The sequence below is a fragment of the Phascolarctos cinereus genome, unplaced genomic scaffold, assembly GCF_003287225.1.
Source record: "Phascolarctos cinereus isolate Bilbo 61053 unplaced genomic scaffold, phaCin_HiC Scaffold_726;HRSCAF=1367, whole genome shotgun sequence".
NCBI lineage: Eukaryota > Metazoa > Chordata > Mammalia > Diprotodontia > Phascolarctidae > Phascolarctos > Phascolarctos cinereus.
Genome location: NW_027556098.1, coordinates 246,735,126 through 246,761,068, shown reverse-complemented (window position 1 = coordinate 246,761,068; position 25,943 = coordinate 246,735,126). Strand labels below are relative to the sequence as shown.

At 34.2% G+C, this 25,943-nt stretch overlaps 1 protein-coding gene across 1 annotated transcript in view; it reads left to right on the top strand.

The window, feature by feature from the left end:
* Window positions 1-23,018, top strand: part of RFC3 (replication factor C subunit 3) — a 31,463-nt gene extending 8,445 nt beyond the window's left edge. The window contains exons 2-9 of the mRNA XM_020997236.2: window positions 1,556-1,693; window positions 3,721-3,788; window positions 10,662-10,759; window positions 13,452-13,633; window positions 14,396-14,532; window positions 14,632-14,730; window positions 19,299-19,368; window positions 22,596-23,018. Of these exons, the coding sequence (XP_020852895.1) occupies window positions 1,556-1,693; window positions 3,721-3,788; window positions 10,662-10,759; window positions 13,452-13,633; window positions 14,396-14,532; window positions 14,632-14,730; window positions 19,299-19,368; window positions 22,596-22,787 (984 nt within the window). The 3' untranslated portion in view covers window positions 22,788-23,018. The remainder of the gene's footprint in view (window positions 1-1,555; window positions 1,694-3,720; window positions 3,789-10,661; window positions 10,760-13,451; window positions 13,634-14,395; window positions 14,533-14,631; window positions 14,731-19,298; window positions 19,369-22,595) is intronic.
* The last annotated feature ends 2,925 nt before the right edge of the window (window positions 23,019-25,943 follow it).

Here is a 25,943-nt window from a genome sequence, read left to right as displayed (position 1 = left end):
AAACAGAATAATCAGAAGGAAATGACTGTCCCTAGGAAATCCTTCTTTGACTTGGATTCTTTGCTAGATTTCTTCCATTATATTAGTGAATACCTTTGGAGAGCATATATCTGTCTCTATTTTATGCCTTGCTTGATGTTTATGATTAGAGGATGATTGAATAAGGTTATCTGTGTTGTATCTTTCAAGGAATCTTGAATGGCTTAATATATGGGTGCAAAATACCTTCTTGAAAGTCTTTAGGATGGCGTTTTGATGTATTCAAATGCTTATTTTATATTCAACAAACAAGCACACTGGATTATGTGTTGCATCTTTCAGTCAATTTCATGAGGCCATGGAATTACTGCTTGGAAAAGTCTCTCTCCCCATTGGAAAAACAAATGAATGAAGATTTTTGTTGTTCATATTATGGCACAAAGTTGGATATTCTGTAGAATTTGTCCATCAGTATGTGTGGATACATGTATACGTGTCTACATTTGTGTGTGTGTGTGTGTGTGTGTGTGTGTGTGTGTGTATACACTTATATATATGCGTAGATTTGTGTGCACACATTATACACACTGCAACCTCTATATTATTCAGCAATATGATATGACAGCCAGAAAAATGAACATGGAGTGTGAGCACGTTCATGCATGTGTGCATTTGTGAATACATATGTGTATATGTGTATCTGGAACAGGCAGTGAAAATGGACAATGAGTTGGGCTCAAAATTAAACAGGAGCAGAGCAGGCTGTATTGAAATTGCAAAACTCTAATGACTCCGTGTTTCTCCCATAGACAAAGGCCCATCTTTTTTAATACTAGTATTCTCCCAATGTTGTTATACACCTTTCAGACAAAGAACACAACTGTCTGATGTGAATATCACGTAGAGGGACAATTCAGAGGCAGGTGTGTGATGGTTGTAGACTGGCTATAATATATGCCAAATAAGGAACTTTGAAGAAGAATTTCCTGGATAAAGGATCAGGATCAGGGAAAGGTACAATAGGAATTGAAGATGGGATAGGCATGCGGTGAAGGTGAGAGTTGATAAGTGAACAGTTAGTTGGTCAAGTGCTCCACTGGCATGCTCATGTTCTCAGAAGAAAGTAAAACCCTGTAACATGGTAGGTAGAGCCCCTCTGGTGAACTTAAGGGAAGATGTGAATGAAGAGCCATAGAGAATGAACAGGCATGGCCAGGTTGTGATATCCAAATCTATTGGAATATAAGGAAAAAACTTCATGGAACTAGATACTACAGGAGTTAATGACTACCATATCACAGATCTTCCATTAGAGCTTGGTTACATATGTATTGGGGATCTTGTAGGTAGAAGAACCTTCTGTGGGGGTATAATTGGAAGTACAGATTTTATGAAGTCCCTTCCAACTCAAGATTCCATGATTCTTAGGATTAGACTGAGGTTTCACATTCATCTTCTAATGATTTATTATTAAAAAATTCTCTATATCAATTGAAAATCAACTTTACAGGGAACAAATGTATAACTTTTCCCACAAGGAACTATGTCAAAATCATTATTTCTTTGCTTTTTCCAGGTACAGTGTGGGGACTTCCCTCATCTCTTAGTGTATGGACCATCAGGAGCTGGGAAAAAGACGAGAATTATGTGTCTCCTGAGGGAACTCTATGGAGCTGGAGTAGAAAAGCTAAGGATTGAACATCAGACCATCACAGTAAGCTCTTTTGTCTCTGAGAAACTCTATGTATTTGTAGATAGAAATTTACTTAGCGTCACAGGTTTTACAGCTGGAAGGCACTTCAAAGATCATCCAACCCTCATATTTTGCAGATAAGGAGACTGAAGCTTAGAAAGGTTAAAGGATTTTCCCAAGGTCATTCAACTGTAAGTGGCAGAGTCAGGATTTGAATCCAAGTCCTCTGTTTCCAAATCCTCTCTCTTTCTATTTCACTGCCCTTATGTGTATGTCCATAAGGTGTGATATATCAGAGAGATATGTGAACCTTAGTTTCTTTATTTGTAAAAGTTAAAGTTATAGCATCTTCCCACAGGTGCTTAAGTCATTGTTTTCAATGAATATGTGTGTATGTTAACTGATAAAGGTGCTCAATGAACATTTGTTAAACACCTATTATATACAAGATATTGTGGTAGACATTATTCAGGGTACTGCATTTGTTAAGGAGAAGTAAAAGTTCAGATAAGATGCACCCCCTGCCTTCTGGGAGCTTACAGCCTAGTAGGGGTATAAAAAAACCAATCCAGATTGAACTCTAATACACTTTAGAAGCAGTTAAAAGATGACTTGGCATCAGGAAGACCTGAGTTCAAATGCTGACACTGATACTTACCAGCTGTGACCCTGGGCAAGTCACTTAACCTCTACCTGCCTTAGTTATTATTAGGAATTATAATACTACTTCCCTCCTAGGGTTGTGGTTAGGATAAAATGAAATAACATTTATAAAATGCTTTGTAAACCTTAAAGTGCTATATAAATACTAGTTATTATTAAATCATATAATTTTGCATATCATGGCTATAAGACAGAATGATAGAAATTAGAGCTGAAAGATGTATTTCTGTCATTAGGGTCTTATAATCAAGTAGGAGAGATATACACAGGTATAATTAATAAACACTGAGAAATAAGTTCATAAAAGTTGAACAAAGTGCTCTGAAGAGTTCAGAAAAATTACTTACTAATAGAGATTATCAAGAAAGACTTCATTGAAGAATATATCCTTGATGTTCATATTAATATATAGCATTTTATTTAGGTCATCAAGAAATGAAAACATTCTTTCTAGTCATGGATTTTGTGTGTGTGTGTATGTGTATGTGTATATGTGTGTTGTGTGTGTGTGTGTTTTGCCATGGCAAAAGACAAAATCAAATCTTTTCCTACCCTATTACATTCTGTCAGAGGATAAAACATGTACACATGCATAAGTGAAGTATATATATGTATGTGTGTGTGTAAATATATAATATATATATATACACACACACACACACACACACTCACACACACACATATACGAAATAATATTTTTAGAGGAAAGGTGACTAAAACTTTTTGGGAGTTCTTCAGGAAAAAACTTCATATGGAAGATAGCATTTGAGCTAAGCTTTGAAGGTACGTTATACAGCCTAAGACATCAGGTGAGGAGAGGAGGGCATTCCCTCCCCTTGAAAAAGAATCGTCTCTATAACGTATCCAACCAGTAGTTATCTAAGCTCTTGAAGATCTCTAGTGAAGGAAACTTGCTACCTCCTGGATTTCAGATTTGGGTTTGAAAAAGTAACTTCACACATGCAAGATGAATTGAGGCTGGTTAGCAGTTTATTTCAAAATAATCTCTAAGTTTTAGTTATGATGTTTATGGAGTTGTCCTTGAAACCTAGTAGAGTGGCTCATGGTTAAATGAAATCCACTAAAACTTTTAAAATTATACATTCATCCGTCACCTTTCGTGTTATTAAGTGAGTACTTGAATTGAACTGATTGAGGCATATGAAAGGAGTAATAGTACACTAATCTTGACCCTTTATTTTCTCATAACAACTCTATAAAGTTAGTAGAGTACATGTTATTAAATATATATTTGGAAAGGTCTGAGTTAGCTACTCCTTTTATATCTTTTATATCATAAAAGTGACACTAGGGAATAATTCCTTGTCCTCAATCTAAAAATTAACTTGTGAAATATATTTAGTATATACATTTTTTCTACACAGACCCCATCTAAAAAGAAAATTGAAATCAGCACAATTGCAAGTAATTACCATCTTGAAGTCAACCCAAGGTAAGTTATTAATAAATGACCATTCACTTATAACATTATTTGCTAAATGATTTGATTTGTAAATCAGTTACTATTTCTGCATTCTCTCACTGCCTTCAAAGGTAGATTTTTAAAAAAGATATAATGTATGCACCTTGAAATAAAAGTGACCATGAATAGATTAGTGTCATTTAATGAATATTACTGATATATTACATAATACAAACAAACATTTAGCTTTCCTTGCACAGGACAAAGTGCTTTGTAGAGCATTTGTCATATGTAAGCTCTGAAATAGTTTTTGTATTGAATCAAATCATCTGTATTTGGAGATCTGACTAGAGAACTCTGAAGTTTGAAATATGGCTTGTGGGAATGTATAAAATCTGAAACTGAATTAGTGAACAAGGTCATTTTTACTGCCCTCCTACAGTCTATTTTAGGGCATAGAAGTCTCCATGTAAGTAGAAATAAATTGACCAACATTTGAGTATTTGCTATGTGTTTGGAGTGGTATTCAGTGCTGTAGAGTAAGGATTCTTAACCCTTTTGTGTGTCATGGGCCTCCTTGGCAATCTGGTGAAGCCTATAGACCCTTTTCTCATAATAGTGTTTTTAAATCCATAAATTAAAATATAGAGGATTACAAAGGAAACCACTTCTATTGAAATAAAATTATCAAAATATTAAGAAAGGCAAATTCGTAGGCCCCAGGTTAAACATTCCTGCTGAAGAGGATAGAAAAATCTAAGATCCATTTTGTGCCATTACAGAGCTTATGATATTTTGGAGTGAACATTTAGGTGCTAAACTATATATTCCTGACTACATGAAGTATGAAAGGAGTTCTACAAAACGTAGGTTATTGTGGTCTGGAGGCAAGGGAATGTTTGGAGCTAGATCTGAGAGTTGGGTAACATTCAAATAGTCATAAGAGAGAGAAGTGGGAAAATATTCTAAGCAGCAAAGATACTCTAGCAAGTGAGCAAGTGGCAATGACTATAGCTTGTGAAAGGAAAATGAGAGTAGAGAGCTGATTGGAAGAGAAATTGAGACATTCATAATTAACTCAGTGATAATAATAAGTAACAATAAAAATAATAATGATTAACAACAAGATGCTCATAATTAACTTGATGAGTTAACCCATCTCTGCCCCGTTTCGGTGATGGAAACATGAATAAAAGTCAACCATTCAGCCCTTATCAAGATGGTCATAAGGATCAAAACTATATTACAAGGATTGATTAAAAGAGCTAGAGATGATTAGCTTTGAGAAGACACACAATCTTCCATTATTGAAAGGACCCAAGGACCACCTGTTTTTTACACGAAGACTTTCTTGATTCCCCCAACAGCTAGTGCACTTCCTTCCCATTTTATATATTTTACATATAATTTTTATAAATTTCATATATTTCATAGACACACATACACACACACACACAGAGTCTCCACTATTAGAATGTAAAGTCGTTGATAGCTGGAAAGGTTTCACTTTTGTCTTTGTATCCCCAGATCTTAACAAATGTTTGTTGGTTGATTGATTTTGATCTTAGGTAGTTCCTCTAACTTCTCTGCATATCTGTCTTAGGTTTTAAAATGAGTATTCATTCAGCAAACATTTATTAAGCTCCTACTATGTGCAATTCTACATTAGCCATTAGAGTAGAAACAAAGATCATAGATTTCCTGCTTACTTTTAAGCTAGTAGACAGAGAATAATAATGCCTTCTATATGTACTTAACTAGCTTATTGTATCAAATGAGATGATATATATGTCAGCACTTCAAAAATTAGATTACTATAGAAATGGGGCATATGGGGCATTCAGGGAGGACTACACCTCTGGTGTAAGAGTTTGTAGAACCTTTTCAGGGCTGCTTATCCACCTTTGGTGTCTAGTTGACACTCAACTCTCACCTTATGGTTCCAAGAAGTTATAGCATGTGCAACAGCCACATCTTGGTAGATCGTCACAGCAGACAGGCTGAGGGTAACTGATGGGCCTTATATCTGTCAGTAAGTTAGAGGGTTATCTTCTCTAAGCATGTGAAGACTTTCTCCCATGGAATGGGTGGATAAGAACAATTTGTTCCAATGGCCATGAAGGTGGCTGAAGCAAATGCTATGGAGCGCTTAGAGCTTGGTCAGGACACCAAGATCATCCACTGCATCCTGGACCATCACTAGTCATCCTGACTTTTGTCTTGCCGCTGGACTTCAATGACTCTCAGAGAGAGTGTGAGACTGATGACTTTATGCAACTCTGTCTCACTTAAATCCAGTTCACAAAGGAGTTAAGACATCACCCGTGATGTCATTGGGGAACATTGGGGATGAAAAACAAACAGCAACTATGCAAATAACAGTAGACATTAATATTTTGTTTGTTTTGTAATATATATAATATGAATATGGTAGTATTTGTATGGAGCTTATAAATTCATGTGTATGCATATAATTTTATATTTGGATTTGAAAAAGTAACTTCACACATGAAAGATGAGTTGGGTATGGAATTTAGATAAGTAAGGAGGTTTGCATTCTAGACAATAAGAGGAATGGCATGGAAACAGGAATGGTCATGTTTGGAGAACAATACTCTGCCTTAGAATGAAATTGTTCTTGTGTTTTAGTAACTCATTTCCCTTGAATAATATCCAAGATAGCTCTACTTCACACCAAATTATGCTTTATATAGGTTAGTCAACAAAATAGTCAATATACATTTATTTAATTCCTGTTATGTACAAGGTATAATGCTAGGACTGAGGTTCGTATGTGTATGTATGAAAAAAAAATCTTATCAACATAATGTTTTTAAAATAATTAGTAACATCAGAAAAGGGAAAAACAATTCCTAGAAAAAATTATACATCTAGGTTTCCAAAGTTAATAAAATAGTTACCTTGATTATTTTTATAGATGAAGAAAAATAAATGGTATGAATAGTTCAAAGTGGTGACTAATCAAAAAATCATTTTTATTTGTTCATGAATATACTTTAGTGACTCCTAAATGCTTCTGCTCTTCTGAGTACACATTTATAAAATATAGCACGTATTAGAATTTACAACAGATTAAGTTCCTGGAAAATGGAACAGTGCAAATTGCATCTCATCATCCTGTAGAAACATTGGCATGTTCTGGATGATGAGTCTGGTGCTCATCTTTTTATAGAAATGACTCAAAGCAGTCTCTTCAGTATTTTCAATCAGATGTCATTGCTGTACCTCTACTTTTTATACCAGTGGTCTCCAAACTTTTGATCTCATGCCTTTGTTAGTAAAAAATTTTTGTGCACACATTGTATGTATATATATGTATATATATATGTATTTATAAATTTCATACACATATTACTATATTCATATTATATGTGTTACAAAACAAAAAAAGATTGAGATGAAGATTAAGTATTTTCAGTTTTTTCTTGGTCTAAAAAACCTTTTTACTTTCACTAAAACATACTGTTTTTATTGAGAGAATATGATTGAATATGCTTCATTTTTGAAAGCCTTGGATTAACATTTATACAGTGATTTGAAGGTGTGATTCTAAGCTCAGTTTATTTCAATGATTAGTTTTAATGACTGTCATTGTTGGAAAAGGTACCTCACGAAGGTAGGTGGATCCAGATGGATAAAATGTATCATGCCTGGCGCTTACTAAATCATTATATTCATTTTCAATCTGTACATTAATTATACAAAGATTTTGTTGTTGTTGAAAATTCACATAGTAAATTTCCATCTTCCCTGATGTCATTCATTCTTTCTTACACATTAACCAGAAGTTATTGCAGTTTTATATTTTCAACAAACATTTCAGAACTCATTGAGACTCTTTATTTGGAAGATTTTTAATCATGCTAAATCTATTTCCATTTGTGTGCAGATGAGAGGATTTTTTGGTTTTGTTTTGTAGGGTTTTTTTTTGTTGTTGTTTTATGGATGACATTGTTTTCAGCAACAAAATATTTTAAAAGTCTTGCTAATAATGGTGGTGGCTTCAGTTTCTTATTAGCCCATGTCTCAAGGTGTAGTATATACTTAGAGTGAGGTTCATCTTTAGCAATTTGGTGGTAAATCCTTGTCTAAAATAATCTTGATAATTTTTCAAGTTTGAGTTTCTTTTTATACGATCTGATTAGTCACTGTTTTTTCTTTATAATATGGCTGATTGGTGTGTACCGTTAGTATAGATATAGAAATATCAGCTCTGTCTTTTGTGTTGTTGTTCTTTGATTGTACCCGCTTTATTAGTATATTCTTGAACCCATATTTTCTTAGCAGGAATCCTTTTAAGCCTTTTGTCCATTTTGTCAGGAACAATGTAGTTAAAACTCAAAATATCTGTAAATCCATTTAAGTGTTCACAAGTAAATTGTAATATATTATGATATTTTAAAATGAATGAGTGTGGGTGCAATTGTCAAGTCCCCTGCATTGTTGAATTCTTATTTTTCCCTCAGGATACCTCAATTGCTATATGCAACTTGTGACCATTTGACATACAGAGTGACGGCAGCAGTGTTAATCTACATATTAAATATTAGTAAAGCTTACTTTCTCACTTTTTAAAATAAGAAATAAATATAAATGGAAATACTAACATTTTCTGCTGCATTTCAGTGGTTGTGACATATGCACCATTTTAGAAACTAGTTCTCTATATTTATAGAGCTTTTTAAATCCCTTAAAAACAGGGCAAATAGCCAGTTACATGTATATCATTTCAGTGATTCAAAGATTTGTTGTCTTATCTGCAGGGCAATCCTTTCACTGATGGAAATAACCTCTTTGTAATTTAATAGTCTTTAAGAGTTATTATGGCTTTAAAAAATCATCAACTTATTGACAGCCCAGGGATGAGCGTTTCTGGACTTAACTAGGCTAGTCCACATAGTGTAGACATATAACCCATAACCTTTCCAATTTGGTATAGGATCTGCCAGCGCTTCCATTTTATTGGCATGGCCTTCAAGAAAGAAGGATTGCCGTAAAAAAGGGGGAAAGATTTACATATATAAAAATATTTATAGCAGCTGTTTTTGTAGTGGCAAAGAATTGGAAATTGAGGGAATGCCCATCAGTTGGGGAATAGCTGAACAAGTTGTGGTCTATAAATGTAATGGAATACTATTGTGCTATAAGAAATGATGAGCAGGTGAATTCAGAAAAACCTTGAAAGACTTACATGAACTGATGCAAAGTGAAGTGAGCAGAACCAAGAGAACATTGTACACAGTAATAGCAGCATTGTGAGGTGATCATGTATGAATAACTTAGTTCTTCTCGGCAATACAATGATCCAAGCAATTCCAAAGGACTCATAATGGAAAAATGCTATCCACATCCAGAAAAAGAACTGATAGAGGCTTAATGCAGATTGAAGCATACTATTTTCACTTTCTTTATCTTTTTTGTGGTTCTTTCACGACATGAATAATATGGAAATATTATTTCACGTTTTACGTGATTGCACATATATAATCTATTTGAAATTCTTACCTTCCTATTAGGGAGGAGGAAGAAAAGAGGGAGGGAGAAAATTTGGAATGTAAATTTTTTTTTAATGTTAAAAATTGTCTTTACATGTAATTGGAAAAAAAATACTATTTAAAATTTTTAAAAATTTTAAAAAAAGGAATGATTACCTTTATTACCATAATTAGGCAATGGAGTAGGCACTGAACTTTATGTTTCTTTCACAATTTCTGCAATAACAATGAGATGGAGAAACACCATTGGGGTCATGGAATTCAGAAGGGCATCTTTGAGGAGACTTAATGTTACTTGTAAGTTTTTTAGGAAGTGATCTGCAGTGATTTGTTTGCTTCCCTCTTTCTCCTTGTAAAACCTCAACTGTGAATGTCAGAGTGCTACAAGTCAGAATCTGTGAGTCAAGGACTGCCTGAAGTGAAGTCACATTGAAAGGATGTAATTAAGGAGTAGTTAGTATGTTGTCCAGTTTTCCCATTCTACCTAGCCAATTCCTTCATTTATCTGCTCCATGATGGGTATGACTCTCAGATTTAAGCATGGTTTGTTTCTTATTTTTTTCTTCAAGGAGAGGATAGTTAAGTATCTGAATTTGAAAAGTTTTTCAGTATAAAAGTAGAAGCAAGGAGATGTCTACAGTGCTGTAATCTAATGTCAGTCTAACAAATACTGAAGCAGAAAATTGTTTGGACTCCACTGAAGTCTCATGGTGGGCACAGCATATTCTACAAAGGTTATATCATCAGGGGCCAGGTTCTGATAGGTCCTACCAAGAAGGAAAGCCCTGATGAACTGCTGTTCAAAGCCCAGGATCACTACGTTCTAAGAGCTTCATCCTCAGGGGTTTTTTTTGTTTTGAGTGATGAATCTTGGTCTACATCTACCAAGTTGAAGAGAGGCTATAGTCTGCTTGGCCACATAATGACTGCAGTGTTACAGTTGTTGTCCTCACCGTCAGCTTCTCAATAAACTTAAAGCAAAGATGTGGGCGAGACACTTTGAGTCCAGTGTTAATCTAAAACGTAACCAATTACTGGTACCTTGTTCAGTAAAACTAATGGGAAATCATATTACCTTTAAGTCTAATGAATGTATCTAAGGATTTGTTGACTAGTTGATTAAGGACTAATTATATAAGTTGCTGTGTTATGAGGTTTATCGTGCTGTGTGCTGAAGTCAAATCATTTTGAGTCATTTGGTGTAGGGAGTCTTGTTATTGTCTGTCCTTCATTCTTGAAGAGAACCATGACGTCAGGGAGGTGATGCCATGACATGCAAGTGAATTAGATGTGAGGAAGGGCTGAAGAGGGAGTCTTACTAATTTTGTCAAATTAATCAATTAAAAATAATTGTTACATTCCTTTCTATGTGTTTTTATTTTTGTAGTGATGCTGGAAATAGTGACCGGGTAGTAATTCAGGAACTCTTGAAAACAGTGGCACAATCTCAGCAACTTGAGACAAGCACCCAAAGAGAATTTAAAGGTACATAAAAATGAAGATAATATTAAAACATTCATTTATCTATGTTTTGTTAATTTTAGGCTTTTTGCTAGAGACTTGTTGAAAAACAATGAAGAGAAATATAATAATAACTGGCAGCTAACATGTGCCTTAAAAGTTTACAAAGAACCCTACATATAGTCTCTTGCTTCATAATATTGGTTAAAAAAAAAGAACACAAATACTGTTCTTCCATGTTCTAGCTAAGTTCTAACTCAATTACATACATTATGTATGTTTTAAAATAACATTTGCTATACTTTTGCTTTAGCTTACTGTTTGCCTTTTGCTTATGTGCATTCACACTCTATGTGTGCTCCTCTGGGACCATCTTTGTTGTTTGTCTCTTTCTCTTCTATGAGAATATGAGAAAATGTTGTTCTTAACTAAAGTCAGTAAATGTTTATTGGTAATATGCCAACACATGAAAATATGATGTCATTGATCATGGGAACTTCTTAAGCAGAATCAAAACTAGGACAGGGTGAATGGGGCTTTATCCTGGAGCATCAATACAGAGGAGAGATGAGGGCGGTATCCTTCTGCAGCAGTTGCAGATTGCTTTGTAGTGCAGCCAGACCTGAGCACACTGCCATTTTACCCCCAAGACCATGTTGCCATGGTGCTCCTCTTCCTAGGGCTCATGAGGAAAATGGGCTCTTCTGTTGGCACAGTTTCACCAGTGATTACACTCTTTCCTGGTCTTTGCATTCTCCTCTCAAACCCTCCTAGTTCACCTTGACTGCTATTGCTCCTATCCTTTATCTCATATCAGCAAATTTTCTGATTACTGTTAAGTTAGTTTGGTTGTTGATTGAGCCTTTCTGATATTATTTTGTCTTCTCAGCATATTATTAGTAATTGTATTAATTGTATATTATTAAAATTAAAGCAAAACCTATTTTCTTTATTAGTAGTTTTTAAAAGAAGTTTGCCCTTGCAGTAAAATGTTGAGCTTTTCAATTCAAATCCCAGATGAAACTGCCTTAAAAAAATTACTGTTGGTCAGTAATGAAGACTTTCCTTTTCAAATACTTATCAGGCTGGGAAAAATGAAGCCTAGTTTAAAATTAAGCCCTCTCATTAAAATCATGCATTCAAGTGTTGGTTTGCTTAAAGAGCCAGATTTAGAGTCAGTAAGATGTGAGTCTAAATCCTGCCTTGCAGATTTGCTAGCTGTCTGACCCTCAGCAAGCCATTTAACTCTCTGAGCCTGTTTCTTTGTCTTTAAAATAGAGGTGATAACAATAGTATTATGAGATAGTGTGTGATGTAATATGTAACATAGAATGAGATATGTAAAGTGCTTTGTAAACCTTCAAGCACTGCATAAATTTTAGCTATTATTAAACTGGTTAACTTGGGGAAAATAAGTCCTTTAGTTCTAAATGGACTGATGAGAAAATGAGTGGAGCTTTGCAAATCCATCAATACCACTAAAAAAACTACTCAGAACACTGAGAGGTCAGTAGTGTTAGAAGTGCCATGTACTGATAAAGAACAGTGGACCGTAAGTCAGAAGTCCCCACATTTCATTACTGATATGTGACCTTGGGCAAGTGCCTTTATCCTTGAGGCCATTTACTTGATGTAAAATGGGAATGGATATTTGCTTTGCCTACTCTATGTAGTAGAATGTTGTGAAGATCAAAGAAGATGTGCAATAATAAGGTTTCCATTTGCAAAGTAGAAAAAGCGTACAGACCTAAGTTGGCTTTTTATTAACTATGGGAAATGGGTGAAGGAAGTATTTATTGCTGTTGTAAATCATGGAGAAAAATCTACTTTTGCTATTGGAAGTAGAGGTGTATATATTTGATGTATCTTCTGTTCTCATTCTGGCGTTTTTCCTTTTAAATTAGATTAGCCTTGCTGATATTAGAAAATAAGGACATCTCAGAGAAATCTTAAGATATCTTAGTGGTAAGAATAAAGTAGTAGCAATGTGTTAGAAGTAACAGGAGATTAGATTAAAATAATTAAAATGCCTTCTGTCTACCAAGATAAGCATAAATGTGATACATTTTAATAAGAAGAATTTTATTTGATTTACTGCCTTTTTTCGTCTTTGAAATAAATGTTACCATGGCTGTCACATAGATGATGGTATAAATGAAAAATCTAGAATTAAATTACCTGATGTAATTTCTTATCACAACAGAAGAAGACAAGTACCATAATGGGTTAAGCCAGTAATACATTTTACTGCATAATTTTTCTCCTTGGTATCCAAATGTGTTTTTTTGTTTTGTTTTGTTTTTTGTAGCATACTAAAATTACTTTTTTGTAACAAAATTAAAAGCAAGAACAGACCTTAGAAATCATCTATCTATGCCTCCTACCTCCTTCATATCCCTGAATTTTAGAGATGGGTACATTGAGGCCCACAGACATTAAATGACTTAAAGGTCACAAAGCTGAATCTAGAATACGGGCCACCCTTAACTCAATAATGAAAACCTTTTCCCTTTATAAAAGTGTAATACCTGCTTTTGTAGTATCTTAGAGTAATAATCTTAACCATTATGGAAAGTGGAGCATACCTTTCTGCCAACTGCTGCTCCTACAACGGTTTGTTTTTTGACCTTTGGTAGAGAAGGGGAAATCACACCAAGACTTTCTTTTTGAGTTAATTCATTTTAATGATGTTTTGCTTTTTTAATACTTGTTTCAGTGGTTTTACTGACTGAAGTTGACAAACTTACCAAAGATGCTCAGCATGCTTTACGTAGAACTATGGAAAAATATATGTCTACTTGCAGATTAATACTGTGTTGTAATTCTACATCAAAAGTAATACCACCTATCCGCAGTAGGTGCCTTGCAGTGCGTGTTCCCGCTCCCAGCATTGAAGATGTAAGTTAATTTGGAAAATAAGTTTTTTTGAAAAGTTTAAAGAGTGCAGTTTGTTCATTTGTGATATTCTTTTTTGAGACATCAGACATGAATACTACTTAAAGTGTGATTTCACCAAAACCTTGTTAAAATCTGAATGCTTGCCACCTTTTTTTCTACCTTTACTTTACCTTGGAATACCCTCTCACTCCAAAGCCATTGCATGGTGTAAACACTGTGTTCTTCTAACTTATGTATTAATCCTATTTATGCTACTTAGGTAGTATAAGCTGTAATGGATAATAAATTTAGATACTGAGCTTCAGTAATTTAGTGTTTATCTTCTGAAGTCAATTAAAACTATCTGTGGAGCAGGTAGACAGTACAAAGAAATGTACTTGGAATGCAGAAGAAGTTTCAGTTTCTAATTGTCTGTAGAAAAGGGAATCTAAAATAAAGTTCTCTTGGGTTCTCCCCAGTATTACTCTGTATAATTACCATACAGTTTCTCCCATTATCAGTAAAACCATTTATAATATCAGCCATTCCCTTACCTTTGAGAATTTTTCTGTAAAGCAGAAATAGTGCAGACCTTTAATATTAATTGGAATGAGGTAAGTTTAATTTTTCTTAAAGATTTCTCAAGTAAAAAACAAAACAAAAAAATCCCCAAATTCATGAATTTCATCATTAAAAGGGGTTGTAAAAGATGTTTCAGTGGGTGTTGTACTAAGAAAAGGGATTTTTTTTTGGCTATAGTTTTATTAACTGTTTTCTTCGTAGATTTGCCATGTATTGTCCACTGTGTGCAAAAAAGAAGGTCTGAATCTTCCTTCAGAGCTGGCTCATAGGCTTGCGGAGAAATCCTGTAGAAATCTCAGGAAAGCCCTGCTTATGTGTGAAGCCTGCAGGGTGCAACAGTAGGTCTAAAAAGTTAACAGAACTAACTATTTGCAGTAAAAACACATATATCTTTATGTTGGTTTCCAAAATACAATGTGATCTTTTTGGTCATACAGGTATCCTTTTACTTCAGATCAAGATATCCCTGAGACAGATTGGGAAGTATATCTGAGAGAGACTGCAAATGCTATTGTCAGTCAGCAGACTCCCCAAAGGTAGGCAATATAACTTAAGTATTTTAAAAGTAATGTGTTAGATAGCAAAACCTTATCATTTAGAGTAGTTAGGATTTCAGAATATTTTGTGGTCTTATACAGTTTTAATATAGTTTAAAATTAAAATTTGGTCCTAAATCTATATTTAAAACCTTGAAAAAATTGGTTAAATTAACTTGCAGAAATCTAGTAATTCAGAAGAGTTGGCTAGAAGTAGATAATAAACACTCTCATACCCCTTTTATTAAACTCTTGATGTGTGATTTTACTGAATCTATGTATAAATTATAACCACTACTGGAAGTCACTTGAAATTCTTTTGTATTTCTCACATCCATCAAATAGCTGACCTAATATTTCTGCATAATATATTTTCGTTTTCCCTGCCTTCTAGTAGTTCGAAGAACGTAGCTATAATATATAATAAGGGTTCAAAGAGCTCTCTTTTGCCGGCTACACAAACTTGTTTTTTTAAGTCAACTCTTTAAGCCCAACAAAAATAGTTTTCCCTAAAGAAATTCCTCAGCTTTGAAGGTCATTGATTTTAAGTTAGACAAGAGCAATATTGGTTAAAAGAGTTTTTTTTCTTTTAAAACACCCTTCCTTCCACTCCTGTCAGTGAAGTTGGTGAACCACTTTCTCTGGTGTCCCATGTGAAGGACATCCTCAAAGAAATGACAAAACATGCTGTGAGTGGACACTGGCCTTCCTCTAAATTAGGTGATAATTATAATTAAACATAGTATTTTGTATTTATTTAGATAAAGCTTGAATTTTTAAAGCTTTTAGTTAATATTTTAATTTCTATCCAGTAATGTACATCTTTAGAATGATAGAATGTTAGAGCTAAAGGGGACTTTTAAATTGAAGGCCTGACAGATTGAATGATTTGTTGAGAGCCACAAGTTAGTGGCATAGCCAGGATTTTGACCCTGGTCTTTAGACTCCTAATCAGTATTGTTCACACCATCATGCTATCTGTTTAGGGAATGGCTTCTTTAAAAGGAAGTTTTTTGATTATAGGGCTTGCACACCATTTTGGAAAATGACATTCTGTTCAGTAATCTCAGTTTCACAGAAAAATTGCTTGTCAAACATTTCCTCACAAAGCTGATGAGGTCTTTTCAGAGTATTTGTATTTTTTATTTTATTTTTAAAAGAAAGTTTTTAATTAATTAAAATAAATTAAATTTTAATATAATTTTTACATAAAATAAATCTTTATATAATTTTCAAATAAATTAAAATTTTATTAATTAACTTTTTAAATAAAAAGGTTAGTTTTAGATAATTAGTTGACTCATGAGAAATTTTGTTAAGGGATATTGACAGAGATGTTGCCTTTACTTGATAGACTTGTCTCATAGTCACATTTTGTTACCATCAGTTTATTACTGTTTTATATAACTATTCTGACTGCTGGCATCTTTTCTAGTAATTTTCTTAAGAGGTCTTGGCAACTAAAAGCATGCTTCTTCCTGAAGCTAATGATGTAGTTGTTATTTCCATTGTGCTACATAAAAAACATTCTTAGTTGTACAGTGAAAAGAATAGAAGACAATTCTGGCTGATCATTTGTACAAATGGTGCCAATTTCATTTTCTATTAGACTAATAGAAAAAAAAAGAGTGATGAACTGCTGCTACCAATTTGAGTCTTTGGTTTTTTTCTGTAGCATTTATGGCCTTGATTCTAGTTTAATATACCATCCTGAAAACTAGAATTTCTTTCTAATATACAAAATGCAAGATGAGTTTTCATTATTTAAAAATTACCAGGACAAGTGTGTATCAGAGTTAGGTGGCTGATTATGAACCAGCTTTTCAGATTAAAATAATTGAAGTAATGACTTCAGCACTGTTAAGTGATATTTTAATACCAATAATCATACTTTTTTTCTATCTTGTGGCATAATCTTGTTTTAATTCTAATTCAAATCAGCCACCCCAGCGGTTACCGATACTGGTACTATGCAAGTTCATAACTTTCAAGTAGGAGAGTCTTGGTTGTGCATTGTAATACTGTGGCAGGATTTCTTAATTTGTGAAGTGCTAGTCTTAGAAACATGTTAAGACATTCTTTGCTCTAATTATTCATTGGAGACTTTTTCTGTTGTATACAATGCTTTTCTTTTAAAATTATCTAATAAATTCACCATATTGCTTTCAGATCTACCTTGCTTGTCTGTGATTCCTTCCATTTTCTTCTGTGCATTTGAAAAATGTGTTTCAGTGACAATTCCCCACCCCCCACCCCATGCTTTCTTTTTCTTTGCTTTCCCTTTTTTTTTTGCAACCCTATTATTATTTCTTATCTCCCTCTTCTTTATTGAGGAAAAAAAGTACCTTTTCTACACATATGCATACTCAAGCAAATCACAGCCCATATTGATTGTGTCCAAAAATATATATGTCATCCAGCAACTTGAGTTTCATCACCTTTCTCAGGAAGGAGTAGATAGTATGTTTCATCATTGGTCCTGAAATCATAGATGGTCAGTGCATTGATCAGTATTGTTATTATATAAATTATACTGATTCTCTTATCTTCACTTTGCATCAGTTTATCCAGGTATTCTTGGGTGTCTTTGAAACTGTCCCTTTCATCATTTCAGCTTGCTTGGTTGCTTCCTTTCTACTAGGTCTCTCAGCCTGGAATTACAGTGGCAACTCCTGGGCCTGATTACCACTAGTGATCAGCACAGAACTTTTGACCTTCTTTGTTTCCAACCTGAGCTACTTCACTTTTCCTTAAGCAGACTGATGGCACTTTGGTCCTGAGGCTTAACATATTCCTTCCAGACTTAGTGTGGACACCCAGTGAGCCTTAACCTTACTGTAGCTCAGAACTCCAGAGCTTAAGCAAACCTCAGCTTCCCAACCAGTAGCAGGGGTTATAGTTATGTGCCACCACATGTAGCCCTCTCATCATTTCTCATAGCACGATATTTCATTACGTTCATATACCATAATTTATTCAGCCGTTCTCCAATTAGTGGGGATATCCTTAGCTTCCCATTCTTTGTGATAATAAATAGAGCTGTTATAAATATTTTTATCATTTAGGTTCTTTTATCTCTCTGGGGTATAAGTCTAGCAGTGTTAGTGAATAGTTCAGTGACTTTTAGGGGCATAGTTCCCAATTGCTTTCCAGAATTACTAGACCAATTCAAAGCCACATCAAAAGTGCATTAGTTTGTTTTCCCATTGCCCATTGGTATATTTTGACAGCAGAGGGATCATGTTGGAGTGGCATCTTCAATTCTGTTTACTGTAACAGGAAATTTTGTTATATTCTGAAATATAATTCAAAACTGGTGTTGAAGAGACCTATAGCCATGGGTGAGGGGGCAGTGTTGAGGAAAGAGAATTTATCCTTGAATTTTTAATGGAAATCAGTGGGTAAAAGTTCATTTAAATTATTGTCGCAAATAGCTTGTAAACCTGTACTATTATAGTAAAAGATCTGGGGATTATAGCATGTTTGGTTAAATTAAAGTCACAGTGGAAAAAAAAATTAAAAATCCAAATTTTTTTTTGCTGTAGGTGATATGGAAGAGAGCTTTATTTTTAAAATTTTTTCCTTTATATCCTCTTTCCTCTTCTCCCTCTGGAGAATCATCCCTCATAACAGATTTTTTTAAAAAGAGAAAGAAAATCAGTAAAACCAAACAACACATCAAAAAAAAATCGGATGTTCTATGCAATGCATTCATGGACTGACCATGCTGTCCCCTCTTCATCCACCCCTCCCCCCCAATTTCCCATCCCCTATAAGCACATACCTCTGCAAATGGAATTTCTCTTCTCTTGCCTCTTGTTTGAGGCCAGGTTTGTTTTCTGCAATTTCACAGTTTTTAGTTTCAATTGGTTTATGGTTCTTTCTGTTTATATGTTTTTAGTCATTGTGAATTTTGTTTTCCTGACTCCGCTTACTTTATTTTGCACCAGTTCATCTAAGTCTTTTTTGTGCTTCTCCGTATTCATCATACTCATCATTTCTTATAATATAGTGATGTTCCATTACATTTCTGTACCAGTTTGTTTAGCCATGCTTAAAACTTTGTTTTCAGTTCTTTGCTACCACAAAGAAATGCGCCTATAAATATTTTTGTTTATATTGAGCCTTATTTTGTCAGTCATCCCTTTGGGGCATATACCAAACAGTGAAATCTCTGGGCCAAAGGGTATAGACTTTTTAGTCACTTAATTTGCAGAGTTCCAAATTGTTTTCCAGAATGATTGTACCAATGCACAGCTCCACCAGCAATACATCAGTTTTCTTGCCTGTAACTCCTCTACCCTTGATTATTCTCAGTTTGTGGTTATTGTGATTTACATTTTCTTATTATTAGTGGTCTGCAACATTCTTTTAATAGCTTTTATTCTTATGTACTTCTGTTAGTTGTTGCTATATCTTGGAACCCTTATCAAAGATATTTGATAATAGTTTTTTTTTCCCAGTCAGCTGCTTCCCAGGAAAGAAACTTTGTCTGTTTCATTATTCATCCCTGAATCTCAGACATAATTCTTTTAAAATTAATTTTCCATCTTTTTTATTTTAAACAGGCTACTTGAAATTCGTGGACGACTTTATGAGCTACTAACTCATTGTATTCCTCCTGAAATAATAATGAAGGTAATCTGATTTCTTATCTTTTACTCTTAATAATATAGAAAATTAGAGGTGAGGAAAAAGTTGAGTGCATCTGTTTGCTTTATTTCCCATCACTATTTTCAGTTGTTAATTTTAAACAATTGGATTTTTAGTAGGTTCATTTTTACCTTACATCAGGGATAAGGGAATTTTTTTCTGTTGAAGTCTGCTGACTCAAAAAATTTTGAGTATCACATATAAAGAATAAAAATTTTTGCCCTTTAAGAAAAAGAAGTATAAAATGTTTTACTTGTTTTTAAAATTAAGAACCATACCATAATACTTCATTCATTAAATAAAAAGAATCATAAAAGTATATTTCAGTTCCACATTATGGTTTTTTTTTTTGGCTAGGCAATGGAGTTAAGTGACTTGTCCAGGGTTACACAGCTAGTAAGTGTTATCTATCTGAGGCCGGATTTGAACTCAGGTCCCCCAGACTCCAGGGACGGTGCTCTATCCACTGCACTGCCTAGCTGCCCTTACACATTATGATTCTTAAAGTAGGAAGAAAACAACAAAAGGGAAGATTCTGAGAGAAAAATAAAATAAGAAGAAAGGGGAGGAAACTAGAGTTGAGGGAGAAGAGGGCTGGGGGTTGAGAGATGCCAAGATTTCCTTCTCCCTTAAGCGACTGTTCTTTTCAACCAAACCTACTATGTCTTTCGTATATATAGTTCCTTGGTTCTGTTTTTTACTTATTTAAACTTCATCATACTCTGAAAAATAACAAAATAAAAGAAATCACGAACTTCACTATGAGTCAATATGTTATTTTATAAATAAAAAATAACATATTATAGGCCCTGCGTCTTTCAGACTTCTTTGGTCTGATGATTTCCATCCTTTGGTACAGATTGCAATTCATCCAAACCTTCTTATCTCATATTCCTTTTATTGATGTGTCCTTATAAATCCTCTATAGGGAACCATTCAACTTGCCAAGAACCTTCTGAATCCCATTCATATTACTTCTAAAACATCATTCCTTGGCCACCTCCCCTCCCCCATTATAATGTAAGATTATTGAGGGCAGGGCCTGTCTTACTTTTTTTAAAAAATTTCATCTTAAAATCTAAATTGGTTGGTGAGTTCTTTGTGCCTATGATTTAGTTTCTTTAGACAAATCCAATTTTTCCTTTTTAATGGAATTGTTTCCCTTTCTGAATTTAAAATTTCTATCTTGAATTTCTTATGTCTCTCTTCCATTGAAGCATTTTAATCCATGGACTTCTGCCTAACTTTCCCCTGAACTCTTTGAAATCTACTTTTAAAAATCTAGGAAAGATATTAGATTATGCTCAGATTTCCTGTCCACTCTCACAAAGAGTAGTCACTTCTCTTTAAGGTTGCCATCATTTTTATCCTAGCAACTGGTTTATTCCTGTTAATGAGAATAGAATTTCCCTCCCGTGACAACTTTTTGAAGGATAAAATTAGCAGTCAGAAGACCTGGGTTCAAATCCCAGCTCTGCTACTTACTACTTGTATGACTTTGTGTCACACTTTATATTTTTCTTCCTTATCTCTAAAATGAGGAGATTAGATGAGATAATCTCAAAAGTACCTCCTAGCTCTAAATCCCATGATCCTGTGACCTAGCATTTCTTTCTACTAGGCTTTGCCTTGGTTAAGTTTTTCTCCTGCTGGGAATGTGTGTTACTTTAAAATACATTTATTTTTGTGCCTTTTATTAATTCTTTTATTTAGAGCATAGTTTGGAATAGTGTAAAGTTTTTTAAAGTTGTAAGTTATAGAAGACTCAGCATGATACAGTGGATAGACTTGGAGTCAGGGAGACTTCAGTGCAAGTCTTTCCTTTAATACTAGCTGAGTGACCCTAGATAATTAATTTATCCTCCCCAGGCCTCACTTTCTTCATCTATAAGATGAGGGGTAATGATAGTACCACTACTGTTAGGAACATCAGATAAGATGTATAAAATGTTTTGCAAACTTTTATATATAATATACATGTTTAGGGGTTTTTTGTTTTTAGAACCTTGCTACTAAGTCATATGTAGATTTCTATCTATTTCATTTTAGAGTTCCCATGCCAGGAATTCCCTTCACCCCATAGCATTATAGATTTAGAAGCAGAAGAAATTTCAGGAGCCCTCTGGTAAACCTCCCCCCCCCCCTTATTTTACAGATTAGGAACTTGAGGCCTTGGAAGGGTAAATGACTTGCCCAAAGTTAGAATCAGAGATGGTATTTGAATCCAGGTCCTCTGATTCCGCAGTAATTGTTTCTTACCATTGGACAAAGATCTTTTGCCTGTTTGCATAACTTAGAGAACAGTTCTCTTAGGGTATGATGTATTTATAGGAGATTATATGTTAATTAACCAAAATTTTTATATGTGATATTTGCTAGTTTTCTTTGACTAATCAATAAGCATTTATTAAGCACTTATTTTGTATCAGGCATTGTGTTAGACTTGAGGGATATAAAGACAAACAAATGAAGCTAGCTTTGCTCTTGAGGAGCTTATAGTCTATCGGGGAAGACATGCACATTATATAAGGAAATACAGAATAAATACAAGATAGTTGAGGGCTTTAGCAGTTGAGATCAGGAAGGGCTTTATGTAGAAATTTGCTTAAGTTGTTTCTTGAAGGAAGTATCTGAGATGGGGGCAAGAAGGTGCAGAGTATTCCAAGCTTGGAGTGTAGCCAGTGCAGAGACTCAAGAGGCAGGAGGTAGAATGCTGTTTGTGAAGGACATAGAGAAGGGCTCTTTGGGGAGGAATAAGGTTATAAGAAGACTGTAAAGATAAGTTTGGGCCAGGTTGTGAAATACTTTATATTTATCCTAAAGGCAGTGGTGGCCAGTGAAATTTTATTGAATAAAGGAGTTTCATGGTCACCTCTGCATATTAAAAAAATCAGTACGTCATCTATGTGAAGGGCTAATTAGAGTGGGAGAGGAAGACCAATTCAACGATTCCAGCAAATACAACAGGAGGTGAAGATGATGCTTGTACAATGTGTATAGAAACTTTTAAGTTAATTATATATTATTTGAAAATTTCAGTGCTACTGAGTCTCTCTCACTTGGACTTATAATTATGTATCCTAGTTGTGTGTATATTGTATCAGTAGAAGTTATACATGTAAACTGGTTAAAAGGGAGAAATTTATAGACCTTGAAGGGAAATTGGTGTTTTAATTTTAATTGCTTCTTAATTACTAGTTATTTCTCTTTAGGGCCTTCTCTCAGAACTTTTAAATAATTGTGATGGACAACTGAAAGGTGAGGTTGCACAGATGGCAGCTTACTATGAACATCGTCTTCAACTTGGTAGCAAAGCCATTTACCACCTTGAAGCATTTGTGGCAAAGTTCATGGCGATTTATAAGAAGTTTATGGAAGAAGGATTAGAAGCCATGATGTTCTAAAGTCTTTAAATTAGTAGCCATTCCCAGCATGTCCTAATATTGATATTTTTCATATGCAATTCATGTTGTTAGCACTGTGGGTCAAATAAATTCATATTAATCATCTTCTTGTTTTCAGTATTAGTACCTGTGTGAAGTATTTGTCATCTAGTCTAATGGAAGGCTATAATTATGGTGTTAAAAAAACTAGAATAATGGTAATTTCTGCTATTAATAAATTGTTACATGATATTGGGTTTAGATGTGAACTGTTTTGTGTTCCTTGATTTTATTAGCCTACAATTCTTGCAGGAGGATTTAGCCTTGAATCTTGGCTCTGCCATTTCCTATCTGTGGGATGTTGGTCAAGTTACTTAATCTCTTTGAACCTTGACTTTCTTATCAATAAAATGATGGGGTTGAACCATCTAACCTTTAAGGACTTTTACATCTCTGATGCTATACTCCAGTAAGAAATAAACCAAATAGAATCAGCATCCAATCCTCTAATCGTTGTCTGGCATATCATCATTTATCATGGCTGTGTGATCGTTTGCAAGCTAGGACTAATCACTGAACCAATGTCTTGTATTTTTTCCTTGATGAAGAATTAGAACTCTATGGTAACAGGTAAGAATTGATGTTTAAATTGCCTAAAAAAATTTAAGGCATTTTTTAGAAGTAGAGTGGATAATGGAAACAAGTGTACCATTGCCAATCTAGACTTTTAAAAAGGAGCAGAGATTAAAATAGATCCTTAAAGATTCAAGTTTGTATTATTTAGCTATTTAATAGTTAATTTGCATTTTAAAAATTGATCAAAATGACATGATACAAATGTGAAACATGGAATATAATCGAATTTTTGTGGTTAAGAATACATTCTAGAAGAGATAATATTTTAGAAATATTTTTTAAAAGTGTTTGCAAGCCTTACCTTGTACATTTTTCTTAATTTAAATGAAAGTATAGAAAACATGCTGATTGGTGACAAAACTGAAGATAGACTGTATGATAAACAACAGATTCAGGATTTAACAAGAGCTTGGTAGACACTGAACTAAATCCAATGAAATGAAATTAAAGAATGATGAGCACATAAAGTTCTGTAATCAAGTTTTTAAAATCAAGTAACTTGAGAACATGATAGGGAAACCGTGCTTGGCAGAAGCTCACATAGAGGATGAATTGAAGATTTTAGCTGCCTGTGATGTGGCTGCTTTTTTTTAAAAGTCCAAAGCAGCTTTCAATTGCATTAACACTTTCCAGTTGATATCAGTAAAAGTCATACTGTACTTGGTGCTGGTCAGACTACATCAGCAATATTATGTTTAGTACATACCTTACTTTACATACTTTATGGAGATTGGAGGAAATTATGTAAGGCTACTGGAAACTACTTCTTGAGGAGTGTTGGAGAGAACTAGGAATGGTTAGCTTAGAAATACATGAGAAAAGTGGGGAAAGATGAAATTCAAATATTTTGAGAACTGTCACTTGAAAGTGAAAGTAAGCATTTTTTATTCAGAGATCAAAACCAGGACTTCTTCCAAAGACATTTGCAAGGACATCTCCAGGATGAATAGGACTGATGGCTCTGGGGCACTCCTGCAGCATCTCTCTTGCTGTCCCAACTTCCTTAGTTCCTACACTGGCTTGATGTCATCCTATAATACAAGAGGCTGCTTTGGTTTTAGGCACCTGGCTTTCAGAGTTAAACCCTTGGCTGTTTCATGATGATTTAAATTGAGAGTTTCTTTTTGTTTGTGTTCTACAGATTCTCTTAATATGAACTTTGCCATCTGTTTCCAGTGTTATCTGGCAAACTTTGAATTTTTGTAGTATGCTGTTCATATTTTCTTTTTCATTACTTTTCTAGAAGACTTGTGATACTTACATTATTGCTTCACATTATATCATCAAGTTAAGTATTCATGTTTTGTAGTGACCTTTAAATCTCATTTTTAAAATTTTGTCCCATGATTTTATTTTATTTTCCTGAGAGACATTGTAGCCTAGGTAATAAGGAACTATTCTTAAATCCAAATCTGGGTTTAGTTCTTGTCTGATATATGCAGACTCTGTAACTGTGGGCAATTCATTTAATCTCTCTTTGCTCTAGGCAAAACTCTGTGACCCTTAGTTGCAGAGAAGGTGCTAACTTGCACTGGTAGAAGTTTTCTCAACTGGGAATCTCTTATAAAAGGTTTTATTCCTATCTCCTCTCTTATTTTTCTTCTGTCCCTGCATTTTTGATTTATAATTCTGTCATTTTCCTTACCATCTAAGTAAAGATTATCTAATCTACTGATGTGAAGTGTGGGTCTTTTATATTCTATCACTGGAAGGTGAGACTTGAGATTTCTTTCTTAAAAACTCTGATTTCTTGTAGTCATATGAAATAATGCTATAATCCACCATTGATTGGAGAAATGCAAATTAAAGCAACACTGAGTTGCCACCTCATACCTATCAGATTGACTAATATAATAGAAAAGGAAAATAACAAGTATTGAGGGAATATGGAAAAAATTGGGACACTAAAGCACTCGTGGTGGTGTCGTGAACTGATCTAACCATTTTGGAAAGCAATTTGGAACAATGCCCAAAGGGCTATCAAGCTATCAAACCCTTTGACCCCAGTAATACCGCTAGTAGGTCTGTGTCCCAAAGAGATCAAAGATAAAGGAAAAGGTCCTATATGTACAAAAATATTTATAGCTTCTCTTTTTGTGTTGGCAAAGAATTGGAAATTGAAGGGATGCCATCAATAGGTGAATGGCTGAACAAGTTGTGGTAAATGATTGTGATGGAATACTGTTGTACTGTAAGAAATGACAAGCAGGAGCATTTCAGAAAAACCTGGAAAGATATACATGAACTGAACAAAGCCAGGAGATCATTGTACACAGTAACAGCAATATTGTATGATGATCAAATGTGAATGGCCTATCTATTCCCAGCAGTATAATGATCCAAGACAGTTCTGAAGGACTTAGGATGAAAAATACTCTCCACCTCCAGAGAAACAGAATTGATGGAGTCTGAATGCAGATGGAAGCATACTTTTTTTTTTCTAGTCTGTTCTCTTTTGTAACATGGCTAAATATGGAACTATATTTTGCATGACTCATATGTTTTTAATCTATATCAAAGTGCTTTGCCTTCTCAAAGGGA